General features: G+C 48.9%; 1 protein-coding gene and 1 long non-coding RNA gene across 4 annotated transcripts in view; one reads left to right on the forward strand and one right to left on the reverse strand.

The window, feature by feature from the left end:
- The window catches only part of LOC308064562, a 39,344-nt gene extending 26,409 nt beyond the window's left edge, over positions 1 to 12,935 (reverse strand). The window contains exons 1-3 of the long non-coding RNA XR_013928445.1: positions 9,903 to 12,935; positions 7,599 to 7,670; positions 1 to 4,421 (exon numbers count right to left, since the gene is read on the reverse strand). The exon at positions 1 to 4,421 is cut by the window's left edge and continues 26,409 nt beyond it. This is a non-coding gene — a long non-coding RNA (uncharacterized lncRNA). The remainder of the gene's footprint in view (positions 4,422 to 7,598; positions 7,671 to 9,902) is intronic.
- A 1,832-nt stretch (positions 12,936 to 14,767) lies between these two features.
- The window catches only part of XKR6 (XK related 6), a 212,103-nt gene continuing 202,230 nt past the window's right edge, over positions 14,768 to 24,640 (forward strand). For all 3 annotated transcript variants that reach the window (XR_013928436.1, XM_080389169.1, XM_080389170.1), the window contains exon 1: positions 14,768 to 15,600. Coding sequence is in view for 2 of the 3 variants with exons in the window: in XM_080389169.1 (XP_080245295.1) it covers positions 14,867 to 15,600 (734 nt within the window). In the remaining variant the exon portion in view is untranslated. The remainder of the gene's footprint in view (positions 15,601 to 24,640) is intronic.

A 24,640-nucleotide genomic window follows, 5' to 3' on the forward strand; every position in this document is an offset into this window, starting at 1 on the left:
AATAAATGTTGCCGAGACAGTAGCGTGGGGGCTACTCCAACTTCATCTCACAGTGGGCCAAACCGATGGGCTTCTGGCCCGCATCCTCCCGGGGAGCAGTCTGCCCCGAGAGCATTACAACAGCCAGACTGGTTCAAACCAAGGATTCACCCAGTATTTTCTCCCTAGTGTTGGCCATTAGCAGGATCCTATAAGAAAAGTAAGAACAGAGGAAGCACGTATAATACTTACCCTTACTAATTTCCCACTTTCCAGTCATTTTCAGCTCAGGGGACTCCTTGAACCTGTTGTTATTTGCCTGCAATGGGCTTTTCTTCCTAGTTCTCATTCTGGCAGAGACAGTGAACAGTTGGTCCTTATTCACAGTTCTCAAGTCCTCCAGGATTTGGCAGTCTCAGCAGAACATGTCAGGAGTCCCACTGGAGAGGTTTGTCACTGTCCAGCCTCAGCGGCTGGATGTCCCAGAAGTCCTCCCACTCCAGCAGTTTTGCATGCAGTGACTTGTTCCCAAGCACTGGTGTGACCAGTGATCAACCAGTGGTCCCCAGTGATGACTGATCAGCTGGCAAATGAAGTTGTTCTACAAAAGAAAAGTGCATCAACCCCAAGGTGAATCTGCAGGCTGTGTTGACTTTGAGTCCCGAGTGAGCCCAAGCTGGACAGTGATATCTAGGGGTGGTGATGTACAAAAGAGTTTGAAGCAGTGAAGCAGAAACGAGCAAAGGGAATAAAGGGTTTTGGGTTTGTTTTTGGTTGTGTTTTTTTTTTTATTATTATTATTTTTATTTTTTTTTTATGTCTTTCTGATTTCTTGAGGAAACAAGGCTTGGGAAATTGCATCCTCAGAGTGCCCCCCTCTGATTTTCTGTGTCCTTATCATTCCTACCCCCTCGAACAACTTCTTCATCCCCTGGCCAGTTTCTGCTAGATCCTAAGGAAAGGAGAGACATCCTACTAATGTCTTCTCCAAGTCAAGTCTATAGGTGCCAGGCACAGCTCTGGAGGCAGGAAATTCTTAAAACCACTCCATTTTCAAAGATGGTTGATTCAACTTTATGTGGATTTTTTTTTTTTACAACCATTGATTTTATTTGATTAAAAGCAAACAGCATCACCAATATGCATATAGAAATTTTAATTATCACCATATAGTATTGTTCTACTCGTGGATTTGATGTAACTAATTTTATGACATTCCCAAAGTATTTGCCATGTGTTGGTTAACTGCCATAACTAACTAGCTGGGGAAGAGGATGTTGGAACAGGTTAGAGAAACGACACATTCATACCTGAAAATGTTATTTGAAAATGAGTTTCAATAGCTATTTAGGTGTTTGAGCAAAAACCTCACTCTATAAATCCCAGAGCTGAATGCAATGAAATTGAAATTCACTTTCAGCATCAAAGAAACATTACTGTAAATCCTACCATGAACTCAAAAGTAACAATACGTGGTGTCTGTGTAGCATGCATCCACAGAGGGCCTTCTAGATGTTAACTCATGTGTGTATCATGAACAACCCGTGAAATAACTTTGTTGGCCCTTGCTAGGACTCTCTAGCTTGGTCTTCTCTGCTTTACAATGGATTTGGAGTAGGATTTTTTTCCCCCTCCTAAAATCAACAAAAGATGCTTCTTTCAAGGGCACGAAGCAAAGTCCAGTTTATTTCCTGCAGTAGAATTTCACTCACCACTAGTACTTCAGAAACAAGTCTATAAACACAGTGAGTAACTCTGCTTGGCAAAGGTAAATTTCTCCCATCACTGCATCACTGCTGGATGAGGGTGGCCTGACAAATCCATTGACATGACATAAGGGAAGATTTAAGAGTGGTTTGGGAGCATAATAAATGAATCCCCCATTGAGTCGACTATAAGTTCCTTGGATCTATCAAGCAATCAAAATAAGCCCTTTGGATTACTTGAGACAAATGCCTGTCTGCACAACAAATCACCACAGATTGCTTATGACAGCCAAATGAGACGCCCTTTCAGAACATCACCCAGCAACTCTCATACAGCTCTGGACCACATTGTAAAGAAGGAGTGGGTCTTCTTTCGCAGGACAAGGACAAATTACTTCAAATGTGTGTGTGAATATTGCTTTTAAAGGGCAGTTTGGCCAAACATTTGCTACAAGGCATTAGAGCTTTTGCATTGTCGTTGACATTCCAGGTTACTAAAGGATTATATCTATAGGCTGTAGTAATCCCTGAATATTTAGAAAATACATGCATGACTCTCCAAACATCAGACATCTGCCCCATGGTGCTGCACATCTGCCATTCCTGTGGATTTTTGAACAATTTCCTTGATGAGCAGGTTTATTTCAATGGAAATCTACAAATGAGAAAAGCTCCCATTCCCTCCATGGCTGTGTCGAGTCTGCAGTTTTATAGCTTAACATTTTTATCTAAGACAAAATATGCAGTCAGCCTCTTTGGACATCACACAAACACGCATAAATGCACAAAGATAAATAGGTTGAACACACACACATGCATGCACATACACATGCTGAAATTTACTTTGTTAAAAAATCTGGCTCTGAAACAAATATATATATTTTTAAATTAACATTTCTAGAGACACTAACTACATCTTGAGTGCAGAGAACACATTATTTTGTAGGCGTTTTCAGTAGCACAATACCAACCCCTATTTTTAACTATTGACTAATTACCAGAAGATCTTAATTACATGGTGTGTGGAGGCACTAATAAGTTTACAAATCTGCCAACAACACTAAACACATATGTCTTTTCAAGCATTAGCCTCCCTCTCTTTTTTTAAAAAACCCTTTCTCCCCGCCCCCGCCCCCCCCCCCCTCCTCCCCCCCAATTTGGCAGCAGAAGATACTGGAAAAGGCTGTAACTGCAGCTGATTAGAAGGCAAGCATCTAAACACCCATCCTTGCGGAAAGAAAAATGGCTCAAAGCACAAGGAGGAATCAAAAGAGAAGCCAGCAGAGCCTGGAGAACTTGTGTTTTCATCAGGGTGAGAGAAGGGTTGCCTTTAGAGTAGTTTCCCTTCGTCTTCTGTGCAAGTTTCATGGAGCCCTGTGCAGGTTTTATTTCTTCGCTCTGTTTAGGAAATAGTGGCAGATTACGTCCAGTATTTTGCAACGGGGCTGAAAATCAGTATGAAGGGGAGCGATGCAGAAGGAGCTGCTGTTCTGCCCATGCTGCCTGTCCATGGCAGTCCCCAGGAGCCTTCCGGACCTCGTACACTCAACAGCTCTATTGCAAACCCAGCTGTGCCAGGATCTTCCCCTGGCCCCAGCTGGCCTGCTGTGGTCATGTCCACAAAATCACACCCTCCAGAAACTCAAAAAACTCTTGAAAAAAACCCAAACCTCCAAGATAAGGTAACAATTTGTTGTACTGAGATGGATATAATCTCTGAGAAGAAGCATGGTGTTATTTTATGCAGTTACTTTTGAGCTTATGCAAAAAGCTTTTGGCCCTTCCAAAAGTGAGTACCCTTCTATTCTGCTTTGCTGGGTTATGGCATTATGCAGCTAAATCAGTTCCAGGACGATTTTCTGACAGTGTCTTCACCTCTTGTTTGAGGATTTTGACTAAGTTTTTGCACTCTCAGCTCCCCATAGATTTTTTTTTTATGCAGCAGCTGGACCCTCACATCTACCAAAATACCTTTCAGACCCAGATGCCACAAAGCTGCCCACTCATGCAAACTCTTCCAACAACCTGAGCAGGGCTTGGAGAAGCCATGGGGATGCTCATCTTGTCTGCCAGGGAGGGGAGAAGGGGACCGTGGGTCCTGCAGCACTCCTGTTAAATCCACTTTCTGGGGAGGTTTGCTCAGTCTCAGTAAGAGGATTCAGAGTGATCTAGGAGACAAAAAGGTTGTTGCAATTCGCTGACCCTCTGGAAGTCACAAAGTTTCACAACCCACTTCAAAACTTGGTCTACCTCCATTTGAAGCCAGGTGGATGCTTTTGCTTTTAAATGAAAGGCATGCACGTGGTTAAAGAAACATGTGTCTGATAACTGGAGTTATATCCCTTATAATATACCTAATAATTCCAGCATGTTTTATCATGCAGTTTTCCACAAATGTTCATCCTCTTAAACACCCTCAAGTTGGTGACCACACTAACACATGTGAATCTCTGCTCCCTGAAGACACATACCCATTAGCTATCCAGGGTAAATACTGCAGAGTCTAGCACTGGTCAGGATTTAAGATTCTGACCAGGATTAAGACTTTAACATTTTCTGTGGCATGTCAGGGATTTCTTTTTTAATCAAATGTAAGATAAAAAACTCCCTTTTGTGGTCTCAAGAGTAAATGCTCCTGTGTTCTGCAAAAGGCACCCACGCACTTGTACAGGGTCCTTCCATTTCACACCGTAATGCTGATCGCTGTGGTCCACATTAGCACGTGAAGATACTTTTCTGTAGAGGAATGAAGCTGGGTTAATTAACATCGATAATACACAGCTGTGGGCTGGCTTCAGGGGTGGCAGGTTGGCTGATGGGATAAGGTGCAGCTGTGGGTGGTTCCTGCAAAGTAGTTAAATAGCTCATAGGGTTATGGAAGAGGAGCACTGGCTGAAGAGAGACCTGGAAAGGGGGGAAAGACAGTGCTCTGAAGGTAGGAGAGACAAGGAGAAGGATACTGCAGAGGCAAAAAGCAGGGTGGGCTGGCCTGAAGCATATGAAGAATCAGCATGAACAGTAGCTGAACCTTAGAATCCTTGTGGGAGATTGGTGACTGTGCTGGGGTGAGGCGTGCTAACTACTTATTGAAATCAACCTGGTATGGGATGGTAAAAGCCTTATTGCAGCTTGATAGTTTTGATCAAGTGCTGCGACACCCTTCCAAGAAAGGAGCACTAGGAGGATGTGCGTTTTTGGCATCAGGCACAGGGGATGGACTGGAGCCATAGAAAAAGCCTTCAAGTAAATGTTTACAAAGGGACAACTCAAGTACTAATGACTACTTACTGTGCGGAACTGCACATCTAAAAGTCTGATGGCAAAGGTTTCTGCGTGCTTTTCCCAGCAGCTGAGTGTCCAGCAAAATGGTCCATCACCCTGAGCCCACCCTGGCCACAGGTCCCTGTACACCCAATAGCACTTACTTAAAAAGGTGATCACTTACAGGAGGTGTACTGTTGCTTTAGAAGCTGTGCAGAGGCACAGTAATAATACCAGAGAGCTACCAACAGCAAGAATTTACAGCGGAGTTGTTGTATGGGATGATTTTTACTATAAATAATGTCAATAATTTAACAACAAGAAAACTTAATCTTCTATTTCCAAGTGCAAGTATAAACAGAAGAGTGAAGAATCTGCATATTTTTAGGAAAAAAGCTGGGGACACTGGCAGCCTGAGTCCATGCTGCTGTTGACCTCCCGAAGTATTTGCCATGGAATCACCAGATAAACTTGAGTTTTACAGCTACATAAATGAGGGCAGGTATCGCCTTTCCACATCCATATTTCTAAATGCAGAAGGGTATTTCTGTTGGGGATGATTCAATGTTTATTTTTACATGGTGGAGCAGAGGAGATTATTGCCATTTGCATTGATGAAGGAGGTAGCTGTCACCTTCCCATTTTTCCATATAGAGTCTTTGTTAGCAAATAGCATGTCTGGAGTAAAATGAGAGTAGGAGATAATTTAAATGGGTGCCACACTTAGCCTCAGCAATGAAATTACAAAAGTGAATCAACATGAAAGCAGAATAATTTTTCTCAACAATTTAGGTAATTATGGACAAGGCAAGCGTTAGTTTTTGCTGCAAAGAAACTGAACCAGTTACTCTGGTATCTCAGGGAGAAATTTCAATTCCTTAATTAACAGATTCAGAAATACTGTGTGCGCTGGCAGATGGAAGAAATGGTAAGAGCACTTGCCAAAGCTGGATATGCTGGTGATGTGCACGTATCAGAAAGCACAGTGTGTGCCTGAACCAAGACTTCAGAATAGCCAGACTTCATTTTCAGACTGTCTGAAATTGCCACACAGTCATTTTTGCCATACAGATCAGAGACCTGGAGCATCCATTTCAAGCTGGGCAAATCTCATCTGTCCATGAGATATTAAATTACCTGTGCAAAGCAAAATTAATTAAAAGCTTTTTAAAAGATAAAAGGAAATGGTGATACCTTTAACATGGTGAGAGAATAAAAGGAAGTCAGAAATAAAGTGTTTCTGGTATCCTACAGAAGAGATCTTTTCTCAGTTATAGAATAAACAACATCTATGCCCCATCTCCTTACATCACTTAATGCCAGGTGGCAAAGCCAGATGAGGAGTTCCCTTCAAAACAGGTAGAAAGTCCATGTTGCTGCCTGAAAGTAGAGCCTGCTCCTGCCAAAAGAGGATGGGTCAGGAGGGGACAGGGGCATGGGGAAGGTCCCTAGAGAAGCTTGTTAATTCTGCTGCTGTTGAGAAGCAGCTGACAGCTCTGATGGAGAACAGAGCCTATCCATGCCTGGGACCTACATCAGTAATGGGTACGTGTGGATATGCACTGAGGACCTAGCCCTGCTCCTACCAAAAATAATGGCAGGATACTCTGGGCTAGATGCGGTTTCCTAATGTCTACTGCTACCTGAGATGCCCCAGGGTGGCTGGGACATTCTGCTCCAAGACCGACGGGTATGATGCAAGAGGTACGGGAGACCCAAGCCCTCTTGGAGCATCAGCTGGAGGCCAGGTGAGATACCCTGGGGCCTTTCAAATGTGCTAGATGTCTGCATGCAGGCAACTGAACAGAGCCATTGGTGAGCTCCTTCTTGACTGTGATGGGAACTTGGACACCTAACTCATGCATGGAGGCAGGCACTTGGATGCCTCAGTTTGGAGCTGAATTCAGCTCCCACTGACTTAGAACAGGGGTTCTACCAGGTCAAGGCATGTCATTCAGGACTAAAGTAGTAGGAATGACAGTTGTAGTGGAGCCAAGGCAGGGGGCAAAAGATTTACTGAGTGCAAAAGGACACATAAGTGAGAAATCCCACATGGTTCATGGTGAGAAGGGCTGCAAAAGTGTAACCAGCATAAATAACAGGAATAAAACGAGAATGGAAATTCCATCCTCAGGATGAAAAAGGAGAGAAAACCAAGGACATCTGGTGTGGACAGAGCTTTAGAAAAACGGTCCATGGAGGACTCACAAGGTCAGTGGGGAACTGGGGGAAGACAGTTTCTCTGCAGTACCTTGACTAGAGTGAGGACTGTGAAGAGAGGAAGCAGAGACACTAAGGTGTAATAGCCCACCCTAGAAACAGGCAATGCCTGAGCTGATGGTTCAGCTCAAAGGGAGATGGAGGAAGCTACAGTCACCAAAGCAGCTATCAGCAGCAGCCTTTTCCCCATTGTTTTCCAAGGGGAAACCCAGGCAGGTTTGGATTAGTGCAACATTCTGTCTTCATTTGGCTTGATAGAAAAGGTCATGCATTTAATTAATAGCTCTGTAGTGACAGTATTAATTGCAAGAAATAACTTTATTTTGTTACATGCATGGGTTTGGAGGAGGTTTACAGCAGTTTCAGATATTAAAATGAGCATCAGGAAGTGTGTCTGGAATGGGGGGGTCATGTTAAGGGAATATACTTTACCTTAGTTAAGGTGTGAAATACAGCTCCACTTCCCTCCATGGCTCACGGCTATACATTGGCTTTCCCCGGAACCTAGATGAATAGAAGAGCTATATATGAATAGAAAAGCTATATGTGGCATAGAGTTCATATTGGCAGTGGCCAACCTTTGCATTCACCCCGTTCAGCAGGGGAAGCATTGCCTGGTAACTTTATTTTTCACTGAGCTCTGAAGAGCAGTGTGGCACGCTGACAACAGCAGCCAGCTCCTCTGTAAGAGACATCCCTGCCCTTCATAACCAATTAAATCATTGGAGCCCCATGGGGGAAAGTAGGAAATGCTGTGTGGTTGCCTTTTCCTAAATCCCACCTTGGAAAAGCACCAAGCAAGTCCGTCAGAGTGGAGGTATTAGCTGTTAATGCTTTTCCAAGGGGAGAAACACACAGTTCCCTGCACTGCTCACCACCTTTTTTGGCTGATGAAGTTGTGTTGCTCCTTCCTGCCGGGTAACCGGTACCTCAAAAAGCATGACCGAGGAGATTAGCCTGTGCTTGGCTTAAGGGAAAAGCTGCAAGTACCGCCAGGCTTTGCAAAGAAAAGGCAGGCAGGTCAGAAAGCTTCTTGCAGTCACCCTCCTCTGCACAGGCCAGTCCCCAGGTGGCTCTACGATCACTCATCCAACATCACCGCTGCAGCCGATTGCTTCTAAAAGGTGTCCCGCAAAAGCATGTTTTTGAAAGCAGAGGCAGGTCCCTTTTTCATGCACAATAATAAAGGAAAACCGTTGCAGCTCTCAGGAGATTGAAGAAAGCCTGAGGAGACCTGAATAAACGGTGTCACCACAGGTTAAGATCTAGGTAACAGGAACGATGAAGTTCGCTAATGCACACTTCCCAAGACCGTACTAATTCTTACATTTGTCAGGAGGTGTAAAGTGATTTAAATGTATTATTACTGTCCAATAGAGAAAAATTTGGGATTTACATAATTACATACTTAGTAGAGAATTGTTATCCAGCTTTTATCATGCAACACCTGAGGACCTGAACAAGTTTTAGGGACTTTAATCAAGCTTCATAACCTCTGTAGATTGTATCAGTAAATCCATTTTGCCAAAAATACAGCCTGAAAGAGGAATCTGTTTTTAAGGAATAGCTTCTTGTCTTAGATGTGTTCTTCTGTGATAGCCCCATCCTGCTAAAACCTCAGTGACTCAGACCAGGGTGGCTCACAGAGATATTTACTTTGAAAAGGACCTGCCCCTGGTTGGACTTGTATTTCCTGGAAAGTGTAAGCCATTCAAAACTACTGAGTTGCATGTGAAATTAGAGAGTTGTAAGGAACTGTGATTAGAAATCAAACACCTGGTCCAGCTGGGAGAACACACCATGTTCAGTTGTTTCAGGACATCAGTAGGGACTAACACATGATTATTGACAGTCACTGATAACATTTACCAGCTGATTGCATTGCTAAACTGAAAACTCAAAAACGAAGCCCTCAAAAAATAAATACTAGAACTGGAAAGCTTCACCACGTGTTCCTCATTCTCTTAGAGGCAGCTCGTAGGATGACTGTGAGTCGGCTGTTCAATACCTTTGACACCTTCTGTACCTTTCCTGGAGAGTAACAGCAAAAGCAGTGTTGTGTTAAACCTCCCCCGATATATACACGTAGCATTCAAAAAGTCTACTAGAAAGTACAGAAGTTGATCAACAGAAGGACTGACCTAAGTGTGTCTTCTAAGCCAAGCTCACACAATAACCAACAAGTTTACCAACATATCCAACTTTTAATACCGTGGAGACTTCAATGTCATGGCAAAGGAAGCTGGAGTCTTCTCTGCCTCATGCATGAATAACGAAGCCACCTGCTATATTCCAGCGGTGGATGCTTTATTGTTAGTGATGATGCATGAGGCAGAAATAATGCAGTTTGATTTTTAGAGGCAATACCAAGTTGAGCTTGCAAGGCTGTCAGCCCACACTCGTTTGACTTGGGAACTGAGCAAACAACACGGAAGTAATTGATGGAAACTAATAACACAATAAGATGTCATTTTTCTGACCTACTTTGCTTAAAGTAAATCCCCATTAGTTGTAATTATCTGTGCTGGTAGCAGAGTACTCCACATACACCAAACACTCAGCTGGATCCATCCCCCGGTTATTTAAATGAGGTAGTTCCAGATTTACACAACTCTGATTCTGGCTTACATACCTCTCTCTATATAGTGTTTGTTCCCCTGCTTGGGATAAATGCCTGGAAGACGGAAGACCACACAGCAAAATTAGTGTATTGATCAGGATGAAGAAAGCCTTTACCCAATGAGCACAAGAAGGTTATGGTCCCATGGCGTGGTTTGCTGGGTGCTGCTGGAGAACCAAACACACCTCCCCTTCCCCGTGTCTCGCTGGTGGTTCTGAGGAACTGAAACAACATGAAATGCAAGGCACAGACAGATCAGCTCTGAGTGCTGCAAGGGAAAAACCCCTGCTAAACATGTTTTATAAATACTTGCAGGTCTGAGGGTCACCCAGAGTTTACCCAGACCTCTGGACACAAGTGCCTCCAGTGTGATGGAAGTGTGGGTCACTGTTTAGTGCAGAGGAAAGCTTTCTCTCTCAGACATATGAGTTAAGAGAGATCTCAACACGGGTGTGCTAGACACTCTCAAATACCAAAAAAGCCCACCTTAAAAATACATAGTGTTGGCTAATAAAAGAAACAAGCTCTGACTGATGACTCTCCCAGCTCCCTGTGAGGGGCAATGCTACACAAAGCAGCGCTGCAGCTCCCGTTGATGGAAGGGGCAAAGCATCTCTCCCATGGCCTTGGCTGAAGCGACCACGCAGCAGTGGCTGTGGGTACCGGGGAAATGAGGGGTTTATGGCGTGCTTTGAATGTGGCTGCATCTCTGCTGTGTGCTAAGTGAGTGAGCAGGAGCTGGAGAATATCATGGGATAATCAGGAATTAAGACGTAAGCGGTGGAGATATCACTTCTGACCACCCACGGAGTCATGTATCTGTGACTCATCGCCTGATGCAGGAGGGAACGTAGTGTACCACGCATCAAAATGGACAAGATCTTTCCAAGGAGATATGATCTGGGCTGGAAAATCTTACAAGGGCTTTCATCCCAACTGTTTACTGTTTCACATTGCTATGCGATTTCCTTTATAAAATTATTAAGCTATGTGTTAAAACTAGTTGCCTTTTTTTTTTTTTCTTTTTCTTTTTTAGTCTCTGTTACTCCTACCGGAAGGATGTTCCAATTTCTACCAATTTCGAGATTAAATGTATTATTCATGGCCAGTTCCTACTCATTGACTCTTCCGCTGTTGCCCTTCAGTGTCACAACGCCTTTCCCTTCACTTACATTTACTTTCCAGGATGTATTTATAGGCAGAAAACATATTCCCTCTCCAATCTCATTTTGCTAAACTGAACAAGCCAAATTATTTCAGTCCACAGTAGAAAGACAGACTGTCCTCACCTCTGATCAACGCCTGGCTCTTCCCTGCTCGTGTTCCAGCCTGAATTCACTCTTCTTGGACACAGGTGGCCACGACCACACTGAGAAATTCAGAGGCAGTCTCAACAGTGTATTGTATCATGTCATATATTGCCCAAGCAACTGCCTTTCTCATTTAGTGTGCCAACGCTAAAATCTTTAACTGCTGCCTTCTCCCACCCGTATGTCTCACTGCACAAGTTTGGGTTGGTTTTGTATCAAAACAGATGACTCTTCTGCCCCCTTCTTGATTCATGAAGTGCAATGTGCACCTACACTTCTATTGAAATAACAAGACCGAATAGTTTTATTACTTCTATGCTGGTATTTTTTCCCTTTCAAATCATATGTAGCAAATTTGCTACACAGAAAGTTTGAAGAAATGAGGAATGTTTCCATTTATATCTCATCATACTGCAAAACAAAAGTTTAAGCTTAATACAGGTGCCTCTCACTGAAGAGTACACATCCCGTAGTCCTTATTTCTTACTGCTGTGAGAATTAACATACATATTTACTTTTCAGGTTTTAAAGCTTCAAACAGGAGAGGAATTTTCTGTTACATATATGTTATTATCTATGCCTTATGAATGTGAATTTGTTTTGGTCAAGTTGAAGGCTGGCATTTGACTCATTTATTTCCATATTCATATTTCTTGCCACAGCTGAAGTTGACAGAAAATAGGGGACTAGCCGCAGCATTTGAAATCAGTATCATGGGGACCTGCGGGATTATGTCCTCTCTGATTCTATTCTATCCAGAATACCAGTTTTCTCCTTCTGAAAAACTTTGTGCCAGTGTTTCATGTGCTACAAATGACTTTGGTTTGGCAACAGGCAGGCATGCACCAGAGTGCCTTCATCTGGACAAGGCACAAAGCTCTCCTCTCCCTTTCCTTCTGCTTCGCTGCTACAGGAGGATCCAATACTTTCAAACCCATCGGCGTCTTTCAGACTGCAAAACTTTTGAACTCCTTTGACATCACTCAGAAAGGCCAAATACATGCTTCCCAGGCAGCTTATTGAATATATGCAAGTCCTTCCACTCTTCTCAAGATTAAATTAATTTTCCATCCCTGGAAAAAGAATTTTATCTGCACTTATGCACCTTTCCAACTGCTTGGGTTTTTGGTTTCCCTGTTGAAATTTAGACTTTGCAAAGCAGCAACTTTTGCAGCCAGTTGTGGAGCCCTGAAGCTCTCAGCTCCGATATTTTGCCACAATGAAAACTAAAGGGAAAAAAAAAAAAAAAAAAAGAAAAAAAGGAGAAAGGGTAGAATTCAAACTCCCACAGAAAAAGGCAGAAGCAATAGCTGGAGAAGGAGCACCTGGAAGGAGTGCATATCAAATAGAGGGCGGGGGGGGGGGGGGCTGGACCCCAAACATAGAAGAGGGGAGACTGCAACCTACAGAGGACAGCACAGAAAAGATGGATATGATGAATAAACACACATGCATGGGTAGAAAGGGAAGTGTGGGGGGGAAAGACCTTCAGTTTGGCTTCCCCAGCCTGCTTGTGGGTCTGGCGGTGAAACACCTGCCTGCGGTGCAACTCAGCCCAAGGCAGATCCCAAAATGGGAGCTGGGACCTGCTTCCTCAGCTTGCCAGAGGTTTGTCTCCTCCAGCAAGTAGCTGGCCCCATGGAGAGGAGCCGGCTGGTTTGCCTGATCCTGTAAGGATGGGGTGGGTGAAGCCATGTCATGTATGTCCATATGGAAGGGACAAGTGCAGGGGACAGAGCATGGAGTATCTTTGTGTTAGGAGAGGGACAGGAGACTGCGGGGGGTGGGGGGGTGGGAGGGCACTGAGGCCATGTGAGGTCAGGGTGCTGGGATGTGAGGTCAGGGTGCTGGGGTGGGCTTAGAGACCTGCTGCTATGTGATGGGGGACCTGCGGGGTGGGAGAGGAGCCTCCCTTCCCCAGCATGGCCATAGGAGGAGAAAAAGCAAAGTGAAACCCAGAGGGGGACCTGGACCTGGCAGGTACCAGGCGGCTGCTGGAGGTGGGAAGCGGGGAGATGACAGTCTGGCTGGCAGAGTGGTGGTCCCGGGAGCTGAGGGTGAGGAGGTGGTGTGGACAGGGAGGTTGCACTGCAGGACAGGGGTTAGAGGGCCAAGGCAGTGGGCTGGGGACCTGATTTGGGAGTGGGGTGGGGTCAGCAGAAGAGGCTCCAGCTGGGGATGGTCTGGGGGATGCTGCTGTCAGTGCATAGGGGCTGGAGGAAGAAGCACTGTGGATCCCGTGGGTGCGAATGCAGCGGGGGTGAGCAGAGGAGCAGTGGGTGCCAGTGCAGTGTGACCGTGGCAGCAGGAAGTGCTGGGTGCCAGTACAGCCAGGATGGGGCAGAGGCCAGCAGCAGGTGCTGGGGCAATGGGAGCGGGCAGAGGGTAGCAGGGCACGCTGGTGCCACGGGAGCTGGTGCAATGGGAGCGGGGCAGAGGGCAGCAGTGGGAGCAGGTGCAAGGTCAGCTGGTGCAATGGGGAGGGGGCTGAGGGCAGCAAGAGGTGCAGGTGCAAGGGGAACTGGTGCAGTGGGAGAAACCAGAGGGCAGCAGAGGGTGCTGGTGCAAGGGGAACTGGTGCAATGGGAGCGGGGCAGAGGGCAGCAGTGGGAGCAGGTGCAAGGGGTACTGTTGCAATGGGGATGGGGCAGAGGGCAGCAGGGGCTGCTGGTGCCAGGGGAATTGGTGCAGTGGGAGAAACCAGAGGGCAGCCGCGGGTGCAGGTGCAAGGGGAACTGGTGCAGTGGGAGCGTGGAAGAGGGCAGCAGGGTGTGCAGATGCAAGGGGAACTGGTGCAATGGGAGCGGGGCAGAGGGCAGCCTCAAGTGCCGGTGCAAGGGAGTGGGCAGGGAGTAGCGTGGGGTGCTGATGCAAGGGGAACTGTCGCAATGGGAGTGGGGCAGAGGGCAGCAGGGAGTGCAGGTGCAATGGGAGCGAGGAAGAGGGCAGCAGCGGGTGCAGGTGCAAGGGGAACTGGTGCAATGGGAGCAAGCAGTGGGCAGCAGGGCGTGCTGGTGCAAGGGGAACTGATGCAAGGAGAGGGGGCCGAGGGCAGCAGTGGGTGCAGGTGCAAGGTCAGGTGGTGCAATGGGGAGGGGGCTGAGGGCAGCAAGAGGTGCAGGTGCAAGGGGAACTGGTGCAATGGGAGCGGGCAGAGGGCAGCAGTGGGTGCAGGTGCACAGGGAACTGGTGCAGTGGGCAGCAGTGGGTGCAGGTGCAGGAGGTGCAGGTGCAAGTGGAACTGGTGCAATGGGAGCGGGTGCAAGGGGAACTGTTGCAATGGGAGCGGGCAGAGGGCAGCAGGGGGTGCAGGTGCAAGGGGAACCGGTGCAATGGGAGCAAGCACACGGCAGCCGCGGGTGCAGGTGCAAGGGGAACTGGTGCAATGGGAGCAAGCAGAGGGCAGCAGTGGGAGCAGGTGCAAAGGAACCGGTGCAATGGAGCTGGCAGCAGGGGTGCAGGGGTGCGAGGAGGGAGCGGCACCGAGCGCGGGGGCCGAGGGCGCGGGGCAGCACCGCGGGCGGTGCCCCGTGCCCTGCGGCGGCCCGGCGCGCTGTGTGCCGGCGGGGTCCGGCCGCGGCGCTGCCCCGCTCGGTCGCTAGGCGGCCCGGCCCGTCCTGCGCGGGCGCGGAAGCGCCGCCCCCGGAAGCGGCGGGCGGGCAGGCGGGCGGGCGGCGGGTGGGGGGGGTGCCGGGAGTGGGGACGGGGGGGGCAGAGCGAGCGAGCGCGCCCGGCGAAGGGGCCGGAGACGCGGCGGCGGCGGCAGCAAGATGGCGGCCAAGTCGGATGGCGGCGGCGGCGGCGGCGGCGTGGGCTTCGCCCAGCTGCACAACCTGGACGAGGCGGCGGCGGCGGCGGCGGCGGCGGGCGTCTGCGGCGGCGGCGTCGGGGCAGCGGCGGCCGAGGGCGCGGAGGAGCCGGGCGGCAGCAGCTCCTTGCACATCTGCCACTGCTGCAACACGTCGTCGTGCTACTGGGGCTGCCGGAGCGCCTGCCTGCGGAACCTCTTCGGGCGGGCGGCCGCCGCCGCCGCCGCCGAGCCGCTGGCCCCCCGCCCCGCCGCCGAGGGGCCGCCGCGGGCGCCGGAGGGCGGCGAGGCGGGCGAGCGGCCGTGGCTGGACTGCCTGTGGATCGTGCTGGCGCTGCTGGTGCTGCTGGGGGACGTGGGCACGGACCTGTGGCTGGCGCTGCACCACTACGGCCGGCGGGACTACGTCTGGTGCGGCCTGACGCTGGCCTTCGTGCTGCTGCCCTCGGTGCTGGTGCAGATCCTCAGCTTCCGCTGGTTCGTGCAGGACTACACGGGCGGCGGGCTGGGCGCCGTGCAGGGCCTCAGCAGCCGCGGGCCGCCCATGATGGGGGCCGCCGGCCGCCGGGGGGGACCCGCCGGCGGGGTAGGAGGAGTCGGCGGCACCGCCACCCCCGGGGCGCAGCGCCTCTGCAGGATCTCCGTCTGGGTCTGGCAGTCCGTCATCCACCTGCTGCAGATGGGGCAGGTCTGGAGGTAAGGCGGGCGGCCGGGGACCCCCCCGGACCTGGCGGGGAGCGGGGATGGCCGTCAGCGCGTCGCCCGACATGGCGGTGGGGCGGCGCGCCCCGGGCGCGGGTCGCTGTGCCCCGGCCCAGGCGGGGCGGGCGGCGCTGTCACCTCGTGGCCTGAGGTGGGTCGGCGGCCCCTGGCCCCGGCGGGGCGGGCGGGGGCCGTTGCCAGCGCCTGGTCTGGGGCGGACGTGGGTCGGTGTCACCTGGCTGAGGCGGGGCGGGCGGGGGTAGCGGTCAGCTCGGAGATGGACGCGGGTCAGTGTCACCTCGTGGCCCAAGCTGGACGTGGGTCGGTGTCACCTCGTGGCCTGAGGTGGGTCGGTGCCCCCTGGCTGCGGTGGGGCAGATGGGCGTCACTGTCACCTCGTGGTTTGAGGCGGATGGGGGTCGCTGTCCCCTGGCTGAGGTGGGGCCTGTGGGGGTCAGTGTCACCTCGTGGTCTGAGGTGGGTCATTGTCCCCTAGCTGAGGTGGAGCAGATGGGCATCACTGTCACCTTGTGGTTTGAGGTGGAGGTGGGTCACTGTCCCCTGGCTGAGGTGGGGTGGATGGGCATCACTGTCACCTCACGGTTTGAAGTGGATATGGGTCAGCATCACCTCATCGTCTGAAGTGAACGTGGGTCAGTGTCATTTCATGCTTTGAGGCGGAGGTGGGGTACTCTTCCCTGGCTGAGGTGGGGTGGATGGGGGTTTGCCGTCACCTCATGGTCTGAGGTGGACTTGGGTCAGTGTCACCTCATGGTCTGAGGTGGTCATGGTTGGTGCAGTGTCCCCCATGTGGAGGAGGGGAGATCTGGGAGTGACTCCCCCTTCGGGTGAGGAGAGACCCAAAGGGAGGACAGATTCCCACAGAATGAGCCGGGGTGTGTGTGTGCTGAGGTGGGGGGACGTGGGGGTCGTTGTCACCTCATGGTCTGAGGTGGACATGGGACAGTGCTCCCCCAGGCAGAGGAGTTGTCGGGGCCCCCCTTGTGCTGAGAGGACATCCAAGGGGAAGAGAAGTTCCCTAAAAAGGTGTCTGTGGGGCTGAGGTGGGAGGAGTGGGCTTCATTGCTTCAAGCAGGATGTGGGTCAGTGCCCTCCGTGTAGAGATTTGGGGTGACTCTTGCTTCACTGAGGAGAGCCCCAAAGGGAGGAGAGATGCCCCCCCAGTGAGTGTGTGGGTCTGGGGAGAGGGGAGTAGGGGCTGCTGTCACCTCATGGCCTGGAGGGGAACATGGCTCAGTGCACCCCGCAGCATGGGGGGGTGGAAGCGGTTCTAGCTCCATGGGGCTGTAGATGGTGCCTCAAGGGATGGGGTGGGCTCTCGTCACCCCACAGACATGGGGCAGGATGGGGAGGGCGGGCTGGAGCTGCTCTTCCTGACGGGGGATGGTGTGTGTTTGGGGGGGCACCCCATGGTTGACAGCGTGAAGGCGGGCCTGGGGCTGGGGGTGACCCTTGCACCAGCAGCGCTGCAGAGGGAGGTCCTGTGGCCCTGGGCAGGGCTTGCCCCACCGCTCCCCTGTTGGAGCTGGAGAACAGAGTGGCAAGAATAAGGCTCCACAGAACACAGGGGGCTTCTCCAGAGAGGGTCTGTGGTGGGGGCAGGGGGCAGACCCTCGGCTGCCGAGTGCTGGGATGTGCTGTTCCCAGAGGGCTGGTGTCTTGGCATGGATCGCACCCCCTGTAGAGGAGGGGATGAGGGGTTGCATCTGCCCCTGATTGCTTCTCCCCACCTGACGGAGAGGGAGCCCCCTTGTTTGCTGACCCCCCTGGTGCACCGAAGGTGCAGGTTGTGGGAGTGGAAGAACACAGCATGATGCCTTGACTGTGGCTTTAGCAAAAGAAGAAACCTTCTTGGCCAGGTGGCAGGGGAGTGGGGATGGTGTTGGGGTTGCTGGTGTGAGACAAGGTCAGGGACGGGGACTGTTTCCCCCACCCCAGCAGGAGAGGTCCTGGGGTAGAGGAGACACTGGCCGGAGGAAGGGTCTGGGAAGTGACCCCGGGCTCCATGAGAATAAAAAAGCATCTTCCAGAGTGAGCTGGAAATTGCGTTATCCTCCCCAAAAAGAGATGTGGGAGGAGGCAGGGAGGGATTCTCCAGGATGAAAGCCTGTAGATGCAAACACCACCACAGAGATGTCGGTCTTACAGAACAGGGTGTTGTAAGGACAACTGTAAAGACCTAGCATGGCCCAGCATCCTCTGAGATGGGACGTGGGGTTTTAAGTTGGAAGGGGTGGTTGAGGGAGGGTAGAGGGAGCTTTCAGGGTTCTGTCACGGGGTGGTGGATGCACCCCTCCACCCCATGGATGGGTTAGACTGTGGGGAAGAGGCTGCAGATGGGGTTGAATAGGTCTTGTAGCTTTTAAAATAATCCTTAGGGATCAGAGAGGGTTGTGTTTTTTAAGAAAACCTAAGGGGTGAAGGGGAGAGGATCTGTGTGGGAAAGGGTGCATGAAATGTATACCTAGGAAATAAGCCTATGAAATCGTGCAGCACAACAGCAACATGCATATTTCTTCTGCATCTTCAATGTCATTTGTGTAGCGTTCAAAGCACATTTGTTCTCAACTTCTGCTTGTGGGTTGTTCTTTTTTTTTTTTTTTTGTTTTGTTGTTGTGGCCAAGATTTGGGCTGGGGGATGGCGGGAGGGGGGTGTCTGCAGGTGATGCATGAAGATGATGAATTAGTATGTGACCCTTTCTCCTGCTTTCCCTGGTACTCTCGAGTGCTGATCCCATCAGCAAAAGCAGTTCTTGATGCAGATGCTCCTCTGGCAAGTTGGATTTTTCCCCTCTTGGAGCCAGGCAGAAGAAATGGTTGTGTATTAGCTGTGGTGAAAGCTGGTGTTCGCAAAAATACTCCATGCCTTGGAATACTTGAGTGAACAGGTAGGGAGGGGGATGCTGAAGGGATGCAGGCAGAGATGGGGAGGGGTGCATGTGCAGGGGTGATTTTTTTTTCTTTTCTTTTTGCTAATGTGAAGAACCAAAGCTGAAGTTGCCCACGCTTTTCCCTGCTTTGTTAATGCAGAGGAAAAACGTTTGGTTCCAAGGCTGTGCAGGGCTGGGACTGCCAAAAGGGACTGAAAAGAAGCTCTATGGACCGGATCATGTTAGGTTAAATAAAGGAGCTTTCTCTTCTGTTGGTTGCTAATCCCACTAGCACACGGCTGCTGCTTTTTAAGGCACACTGGGCAACACTGTCAGCGTGGAGCTGGCTCCCAGTACCTGACCAAAACAAGAATTAACTTCATGGGATCTGTGGGCTAGCCTCCACAAGGGTGTCTTCTTGCATTCCCACTGTAGCTATTACAAACACCATTAAAATTAGTTTTGAATGTGGTGATGGGACTAATACCATAAAGCAGTGCTTTAGCGGTGTTTGCCTGCAGCTAAGTTGCTTTAAGCTGGTGAGAAGTTTTGACCTGGGGATGAAGGAGGAAGACCTGGGACAATGTAAGTTAGTGCGTAATGCACCCACTGACCCAGGTTTTCTGCATGATCATGGATACGCGCTGTGACTGCACATAGCGTAGAGGCTGTTGTGGCTGTTGCTCAGCAGCTGGAAGCGATGTCATAGAGAATTGGGGGGGCAGGTTGGACTTGTGCTGAAATCCTTGTCCTGAATATGTTAGGTAATCTGGGGTTTAGTTTGGGGGATAGCACAGTTCCTATAAGGACTTCTTTTCCTAAATGTTGCGAAGACTTGCTGGTAAGATGATGAATAAATAACATTTTATGGCAGAAATATAAATGTACATCAGCCTCTTAATTTAGAAGGGTTGTCTCTTCATTTTGTCCGGACTGTGGGAGAAGTAGCTTGTTTTTGAGCAGTCTGGATGGGGGCTTTATTTTCTGTTCATGTCCTCTCTTGTCCTGTTCAGAGAGTGAATTGTGACCAGGCAGGAGTGCTGAGGAGGCAGTGCAAGTATGGGGCAGGGAGCAGTTAGTGATATTTCTGGTTTTTTTGTGGTTGTTTCTTGCTCAGCTGAGAACCAGAGGCTGTGTTAATACTGCCTGCCTATAGTGGTTGCTGGGAAGAAAGTATACATATATGTTGTAAAAATGTGTGTGTATGTATACATATATGTATATGTGTCTCTATATTTTTAATTCATGCTTGAAGTAGTATGATCAACTAACTGCTTGAAGTAGTTGGCATTCCAACTGATAAAGCTCAGGTCCTGGCATTTTTACCTTTATAAATCTACAATTTTCTTCTTTGATCTCACATCTCTTAGATTATCTTGAGGACTAGAACAATTCAGCCAGGCTGTCCAAAAAGCAAAGGATGCCAGTTGGGGCACGTTACACTCACTATTGAGCTGCTGCGCTGCAAGCTGCAGAAGGGCCGTTCATTGAGGAGGGATGTTGCAGTGCTGTGGTTTTGCTGGAAATAGGCGAAAGGCGGGCTGGCTGTCAGAGCTTGCCAGGGCTGTTGCTTTCGCTGAAGCCATTCAGCTGTGTAAATTCTGGAGAAATAGTTTTGACCTGAAGTTTTTGTATCTTGGATGGTTGCACAAGTTGTATTAATGACAAGAGCGTAACTTCTATGTCTGATGTACCTTTCTTTAACCTCTCTTATAAGTGGGTTAGTGGGTCATGATTGCTGTCCTGGAATACAAGGTTTAGAGTATAAAGTACGATCCTTTGGGTTGCGACATGCTATTAAAGAAAACATTATTGGATTCCATTGGATTAACAGTATGTAGAGTTTGAGCTAAAATGAATGCTGATCAGCTGGAAATCGCTGTGTCTGTTAAACTGTCGGTAATGGTAAGTTTTGTGACTTGAATGTAATATGTTTGTAGGTTTTGCTTTTAAAACTGATTTGAATACATATTTAGAAGGAAAACATCCTGTAAAAAAAAACCAACCAACCAAATCAGAGCAACCTTTGTCACTGTTTTGACATTAAAACCACCTTATGTATGTGTGTGACTAAAAGAAAAATTCCTGAAATTCAGGCAAAGGCTTGACATCTTGTTCATTAGTGAAAAGGCCAAATTTATGAGTTGTTCATCTTTCGGCATGCCTGGACGTGGAAGGACGAATCAATGGGTTTAAACGGAATATGGGGTATTTAATTACTATGTGATGAGTGGGTTTAGGCTCTACTAAAATACTTTGTTCTGGGATGAACTGTGAGTTAGGTACATGCTACTTCGGATAGTTAAAAAATACAGGCAGCTACAACTCTTTAAGATAACCTACCCAAGTCCCTGGAAGTGGGAGACATCTGCTTGTCAAATGACAGATGAACGAGAAGCTGCTGACCTAATACTGCCTCGTTGTCTTGGTTTGCGATGATCAGCTCTGTAGAGACTTTCTGTAAATTTACTGCCTTCCCTGGCATACTCAAATGTTTTTTTCAGCTTTTTCTGGTTAGCTTGTCTGGCAGCTAAGTTTTTCCCTTTAGCCAAGTTTTAACAGCTTGCTTTTATAGTATGGAGTTTTGTCAGCTTTTGACAAGTTGGCATAGAGAAGACATTCTGGGATAGATGATAAATATGTTCTCCCTACAAAATCGGGTCTGGGGTATATGGTGGTGGTGGGTTTGTTTTTGTCAGCAAGGTGGTTCTCCCTTCCCAAAACCTTACCCCCTCTGCCCCCATTTCTAAGAGTTTTCCATGGGATCTCTGGGCTTTGAGTGTAGTGGTCCAAAGACATTGAATCTGAAGTGCAAGGCAGGTAGGTTTTGTGTGTTGGAAAATCATCATCATCATAATGGAAAAAGGCTTTATCACTTGAGTAGGGTCTCCATTGTTTGCGGGGTGGTGGTAAGGCTCTGTGTCTTGTTGAGTGCTACCCACTAGAGGGGGTCAAACCACAGACGTTGAAGCAGATCGGCGGTGCCAGCCTTGGGAGGGCAGAGTTTTCTCTAAACGTTTTCTTGGGAGAAATAACTGTGCAGCCCTTGACCTGTTGGGAACTCGCCTTCCCATGCATTTCAGCGTTTCTGCAGTGACAGCATGGCTTGGGTAGGTGGGTGAGTGGGATTCAGAGGAGAAACTGGAGTTTGGTTTCCTCTTGGTTGTGGGGTTTCCTTCTCTGGAGACATTCAAAACCTGCCTGGACTCAATTCTGTGGAGCCTGCTCTGGGAGAACCTGCTTTAGCAGGAGGATGGACTAGATCTCCAGAGGTCCTTTCCAACCCTGACCATTGTGTGACTCTGTGGAGGTGCTGTTGAGGAAAAGCCATGTGGGCAGGAGGTGCTCTGTGGGTAAGGTGGCTGTGCAGTGACAGCAGCTAGTCACCTCTCTGCTGTGGTATTTGGGGAGGAGGAAGGGGAAACAGAAATGCTTTGGTGACCTGACTTTGTTCTTACTGGAACCAGCATGAAGTTCCTATGGCTTTCAAGGCAAGGACACCGGTGCTACGTGTTTTCAAGAGACCATCTCCAGGAGTCCAATAACTGTAAGAGCAGATGGCTGCTTTGAAGTTGGGTTGCAGGCTGCTTTACTAAGTGCTGCTACCCGCGTAGTCTTTGACCAGAGCGTCCCTTTTCAGTTGCTAAGGCTTCATGCTGAACTCTAGGAAAGACGGTCATGCCTTTTTTTTCCAAGTGCCCTACAGTTTCCTCTTTAATGCCAGTGGCAACCTAAAAGTGCCTTTCCTGGTGGAGGAGAGGCAGGGTGCCAAGGGAGGGGGGAATGATGGCTCATCTTTTTTGTATGTTGAAATTATAAGCTCTCTATTTTCCACCTTTCTAGACACTTCCATTTTGCTTTTAGCTGCATTGAGATAGCTATATTTCTTGCAGTGGTTCTCCTCTCAGTACAAATGTAGGTTATTCAGGGAGCATTTCTTTTAATGAAAAGGATGGAGGTAGAACTGATGGTGATAAAGCATCACTTTGGAGGAGAGCTGCTTTTGCTGTCTTGAGACTGCAAGGAACAGAAATTGGATGTCAAATGTGTAATTTTCTTTGGGGAATGAAGGTGAGCCTATGGACAAGTCTGGATCCCTCACAGAACTTCTCCGTGTACTTTCATTTTAGCACCTCACTGTCATGAAAATCAGTGGTCGTATAAGCCAGTGTTTTAATACCTGAAAGCTTTTAGGCAGAAGTAACTATGAATCAGAGTAATGCTTTGGTATAGCTGGGGATAAAATTAAATTGTGATTAAAGGTATAAGCAAAGAACATGTGCCAAATATTGTTACTTCATTGACCCGTCTTCTTCTGATGTATTGGGATTTGGTCTGATGCCCTAGTCTGCTATGCCTGCTTTAGGGCACTGAGATGCTTTTCCAAACTGGATCTCAAGAAAACGGGGAAAGAACTTCCCTGGGGGAGAAGGATCTTTAGAAAATCCTGAAACCTAGTGGCAGTCCAGCGGTAGAAGAACAGCTGTGTTTCTAACCCCGTGGAGCAGAACAGCCTGATCTTTGCCAGGCAGGTCAACAGGCACATCCCATGTCCTTGGGGACAGGTGTGCCTGCAGTGTCAAGGATGCTCTGAAAATCTGGTTTGTGGGACTGAGCCAAATGGCTGTGACCCAGGGCAGCTGGTAGCAGCCTACTGCAGCTCCTCCTCATGGCTCGAACTCCCCCGACTCTGCGGATCTGTATTGCCCATCACTCTATATCCCGGTTTCAACCTATGTTTGGTTATCCATAACTGCTGTAGCGTAGGAGCTGCATTTTCATTGCTTAAGAGGAGTCTCAGGAGTCCCCTGGGCAAATCTGACCTGTGGACTGAGTGCTTTCATTATTTTGGTATAAATGGGTGTATTACTCCTTGCATCCGTGTCTTGAAGCCCTAGCTGAACCAGCAGCTCTGTTAAAGCAAAATTGGATCTCGTCCAAGAAACAAAAAATAGAGTGAAAGGCAATCTTAAATGTGTCCCCAAAACTATAATGGGACCTGAAGACTGTGCTTCTCCTCACATCTCCTTTCTTTTGAAATCTGTGAGAGCTCAGGTTCACCCATGACATATTCACAATCTGTCCTTAAGTGACTTCAGCTGCACAGAAGATCTTTTGTGGAATTGGCAGCTTCACTGAAACCTCCTGTATCCAAGTCCAGAGCCTTTATTGCAAGGACCTCCTCTTCCTCTGCTCCGCTCTGCTTGCGCAATTGCAACGTTATGATGATTCGGTTTACCTGCTGTGGAGGTTGTTGCGGATTTTTACATCCCAAATAAATATCTGAGTATTGTACCGCCTTCGGCACAGGATGGTTTGAGAGAATAGGCATCTTCTCACTTGTTCCAAAACCCCATGGGAAATGGGACTTGGACAGGAGTGCATCATAAATGCTGCCTTAGTGCCCTGCCGTAGATGATCTGTGAACGGGGACTAAGGAAAACAAGCTGGTTGTGAACAGGCTTAAATTAATATGCAGAGGTCTGTACTCATGCTGGAAAACCTCAGTAGGCTGTTCTGCTATATCACCTTTTCTACCTTTGGAGGTCATCTTGATGCGGGAAAAAATTTGCTGTAAAACCCTCACCAATTTGGCAGAACTCTTATTAAAAACTCTTCAGGAGCCACAATGCAAAAGGCTTTGGCACCTGGAGCTGCCTTTATCACCTTTCTAATTAAACCTGTGGAAAAAGCAAGTTGAACCCAAGTGATGGAGGAGTGTGGCCAGCTGCCGGGGCCTCCTTCAGCTTGCAGGTCTTGCTCAATGAGGTTTTCTATAGGGCAGCAGTGGGGCAGGGATACCAAGCCATGCTTCTGCTTGCACAGTGGGTGCTGGACTTCGTGGCTGTCTGCAAAAAGAGAGGAGTGATGGGCTCCCACATCCTCTCAGTGGATGGCTCAGGCTTGTCTGCTAAAACAGGGGGTTGACAAGTATCCCTGTGAGTTTGCAGAGAATTCCAGTGTCTGGAAAAATCACCATTTCGCCAGTTTCTGTTATAAAAGAAGAACAGTTTAACTCTTTGTGCTTGGTTACCTCCCCCCCCCCCCCTCCCCCCCCCAGCAGTCTTGGATGATAGGACTGGCAGTAATACATTGCGTGATGTACCAAACACGGAAGACAGCAGTGAAGCACCAGGAGTGGT

This window comes from Falco punctatus, assembly GCF_963210335.1.
Source record: "Falco punctatus genome assembly, chromosome: 5".
NCBI classification, from domain to species: Eukaryota; Metazoa; Chordata; class Aves; order Falconiformes; family Falconidae; genus Falco; species Falco punctatus.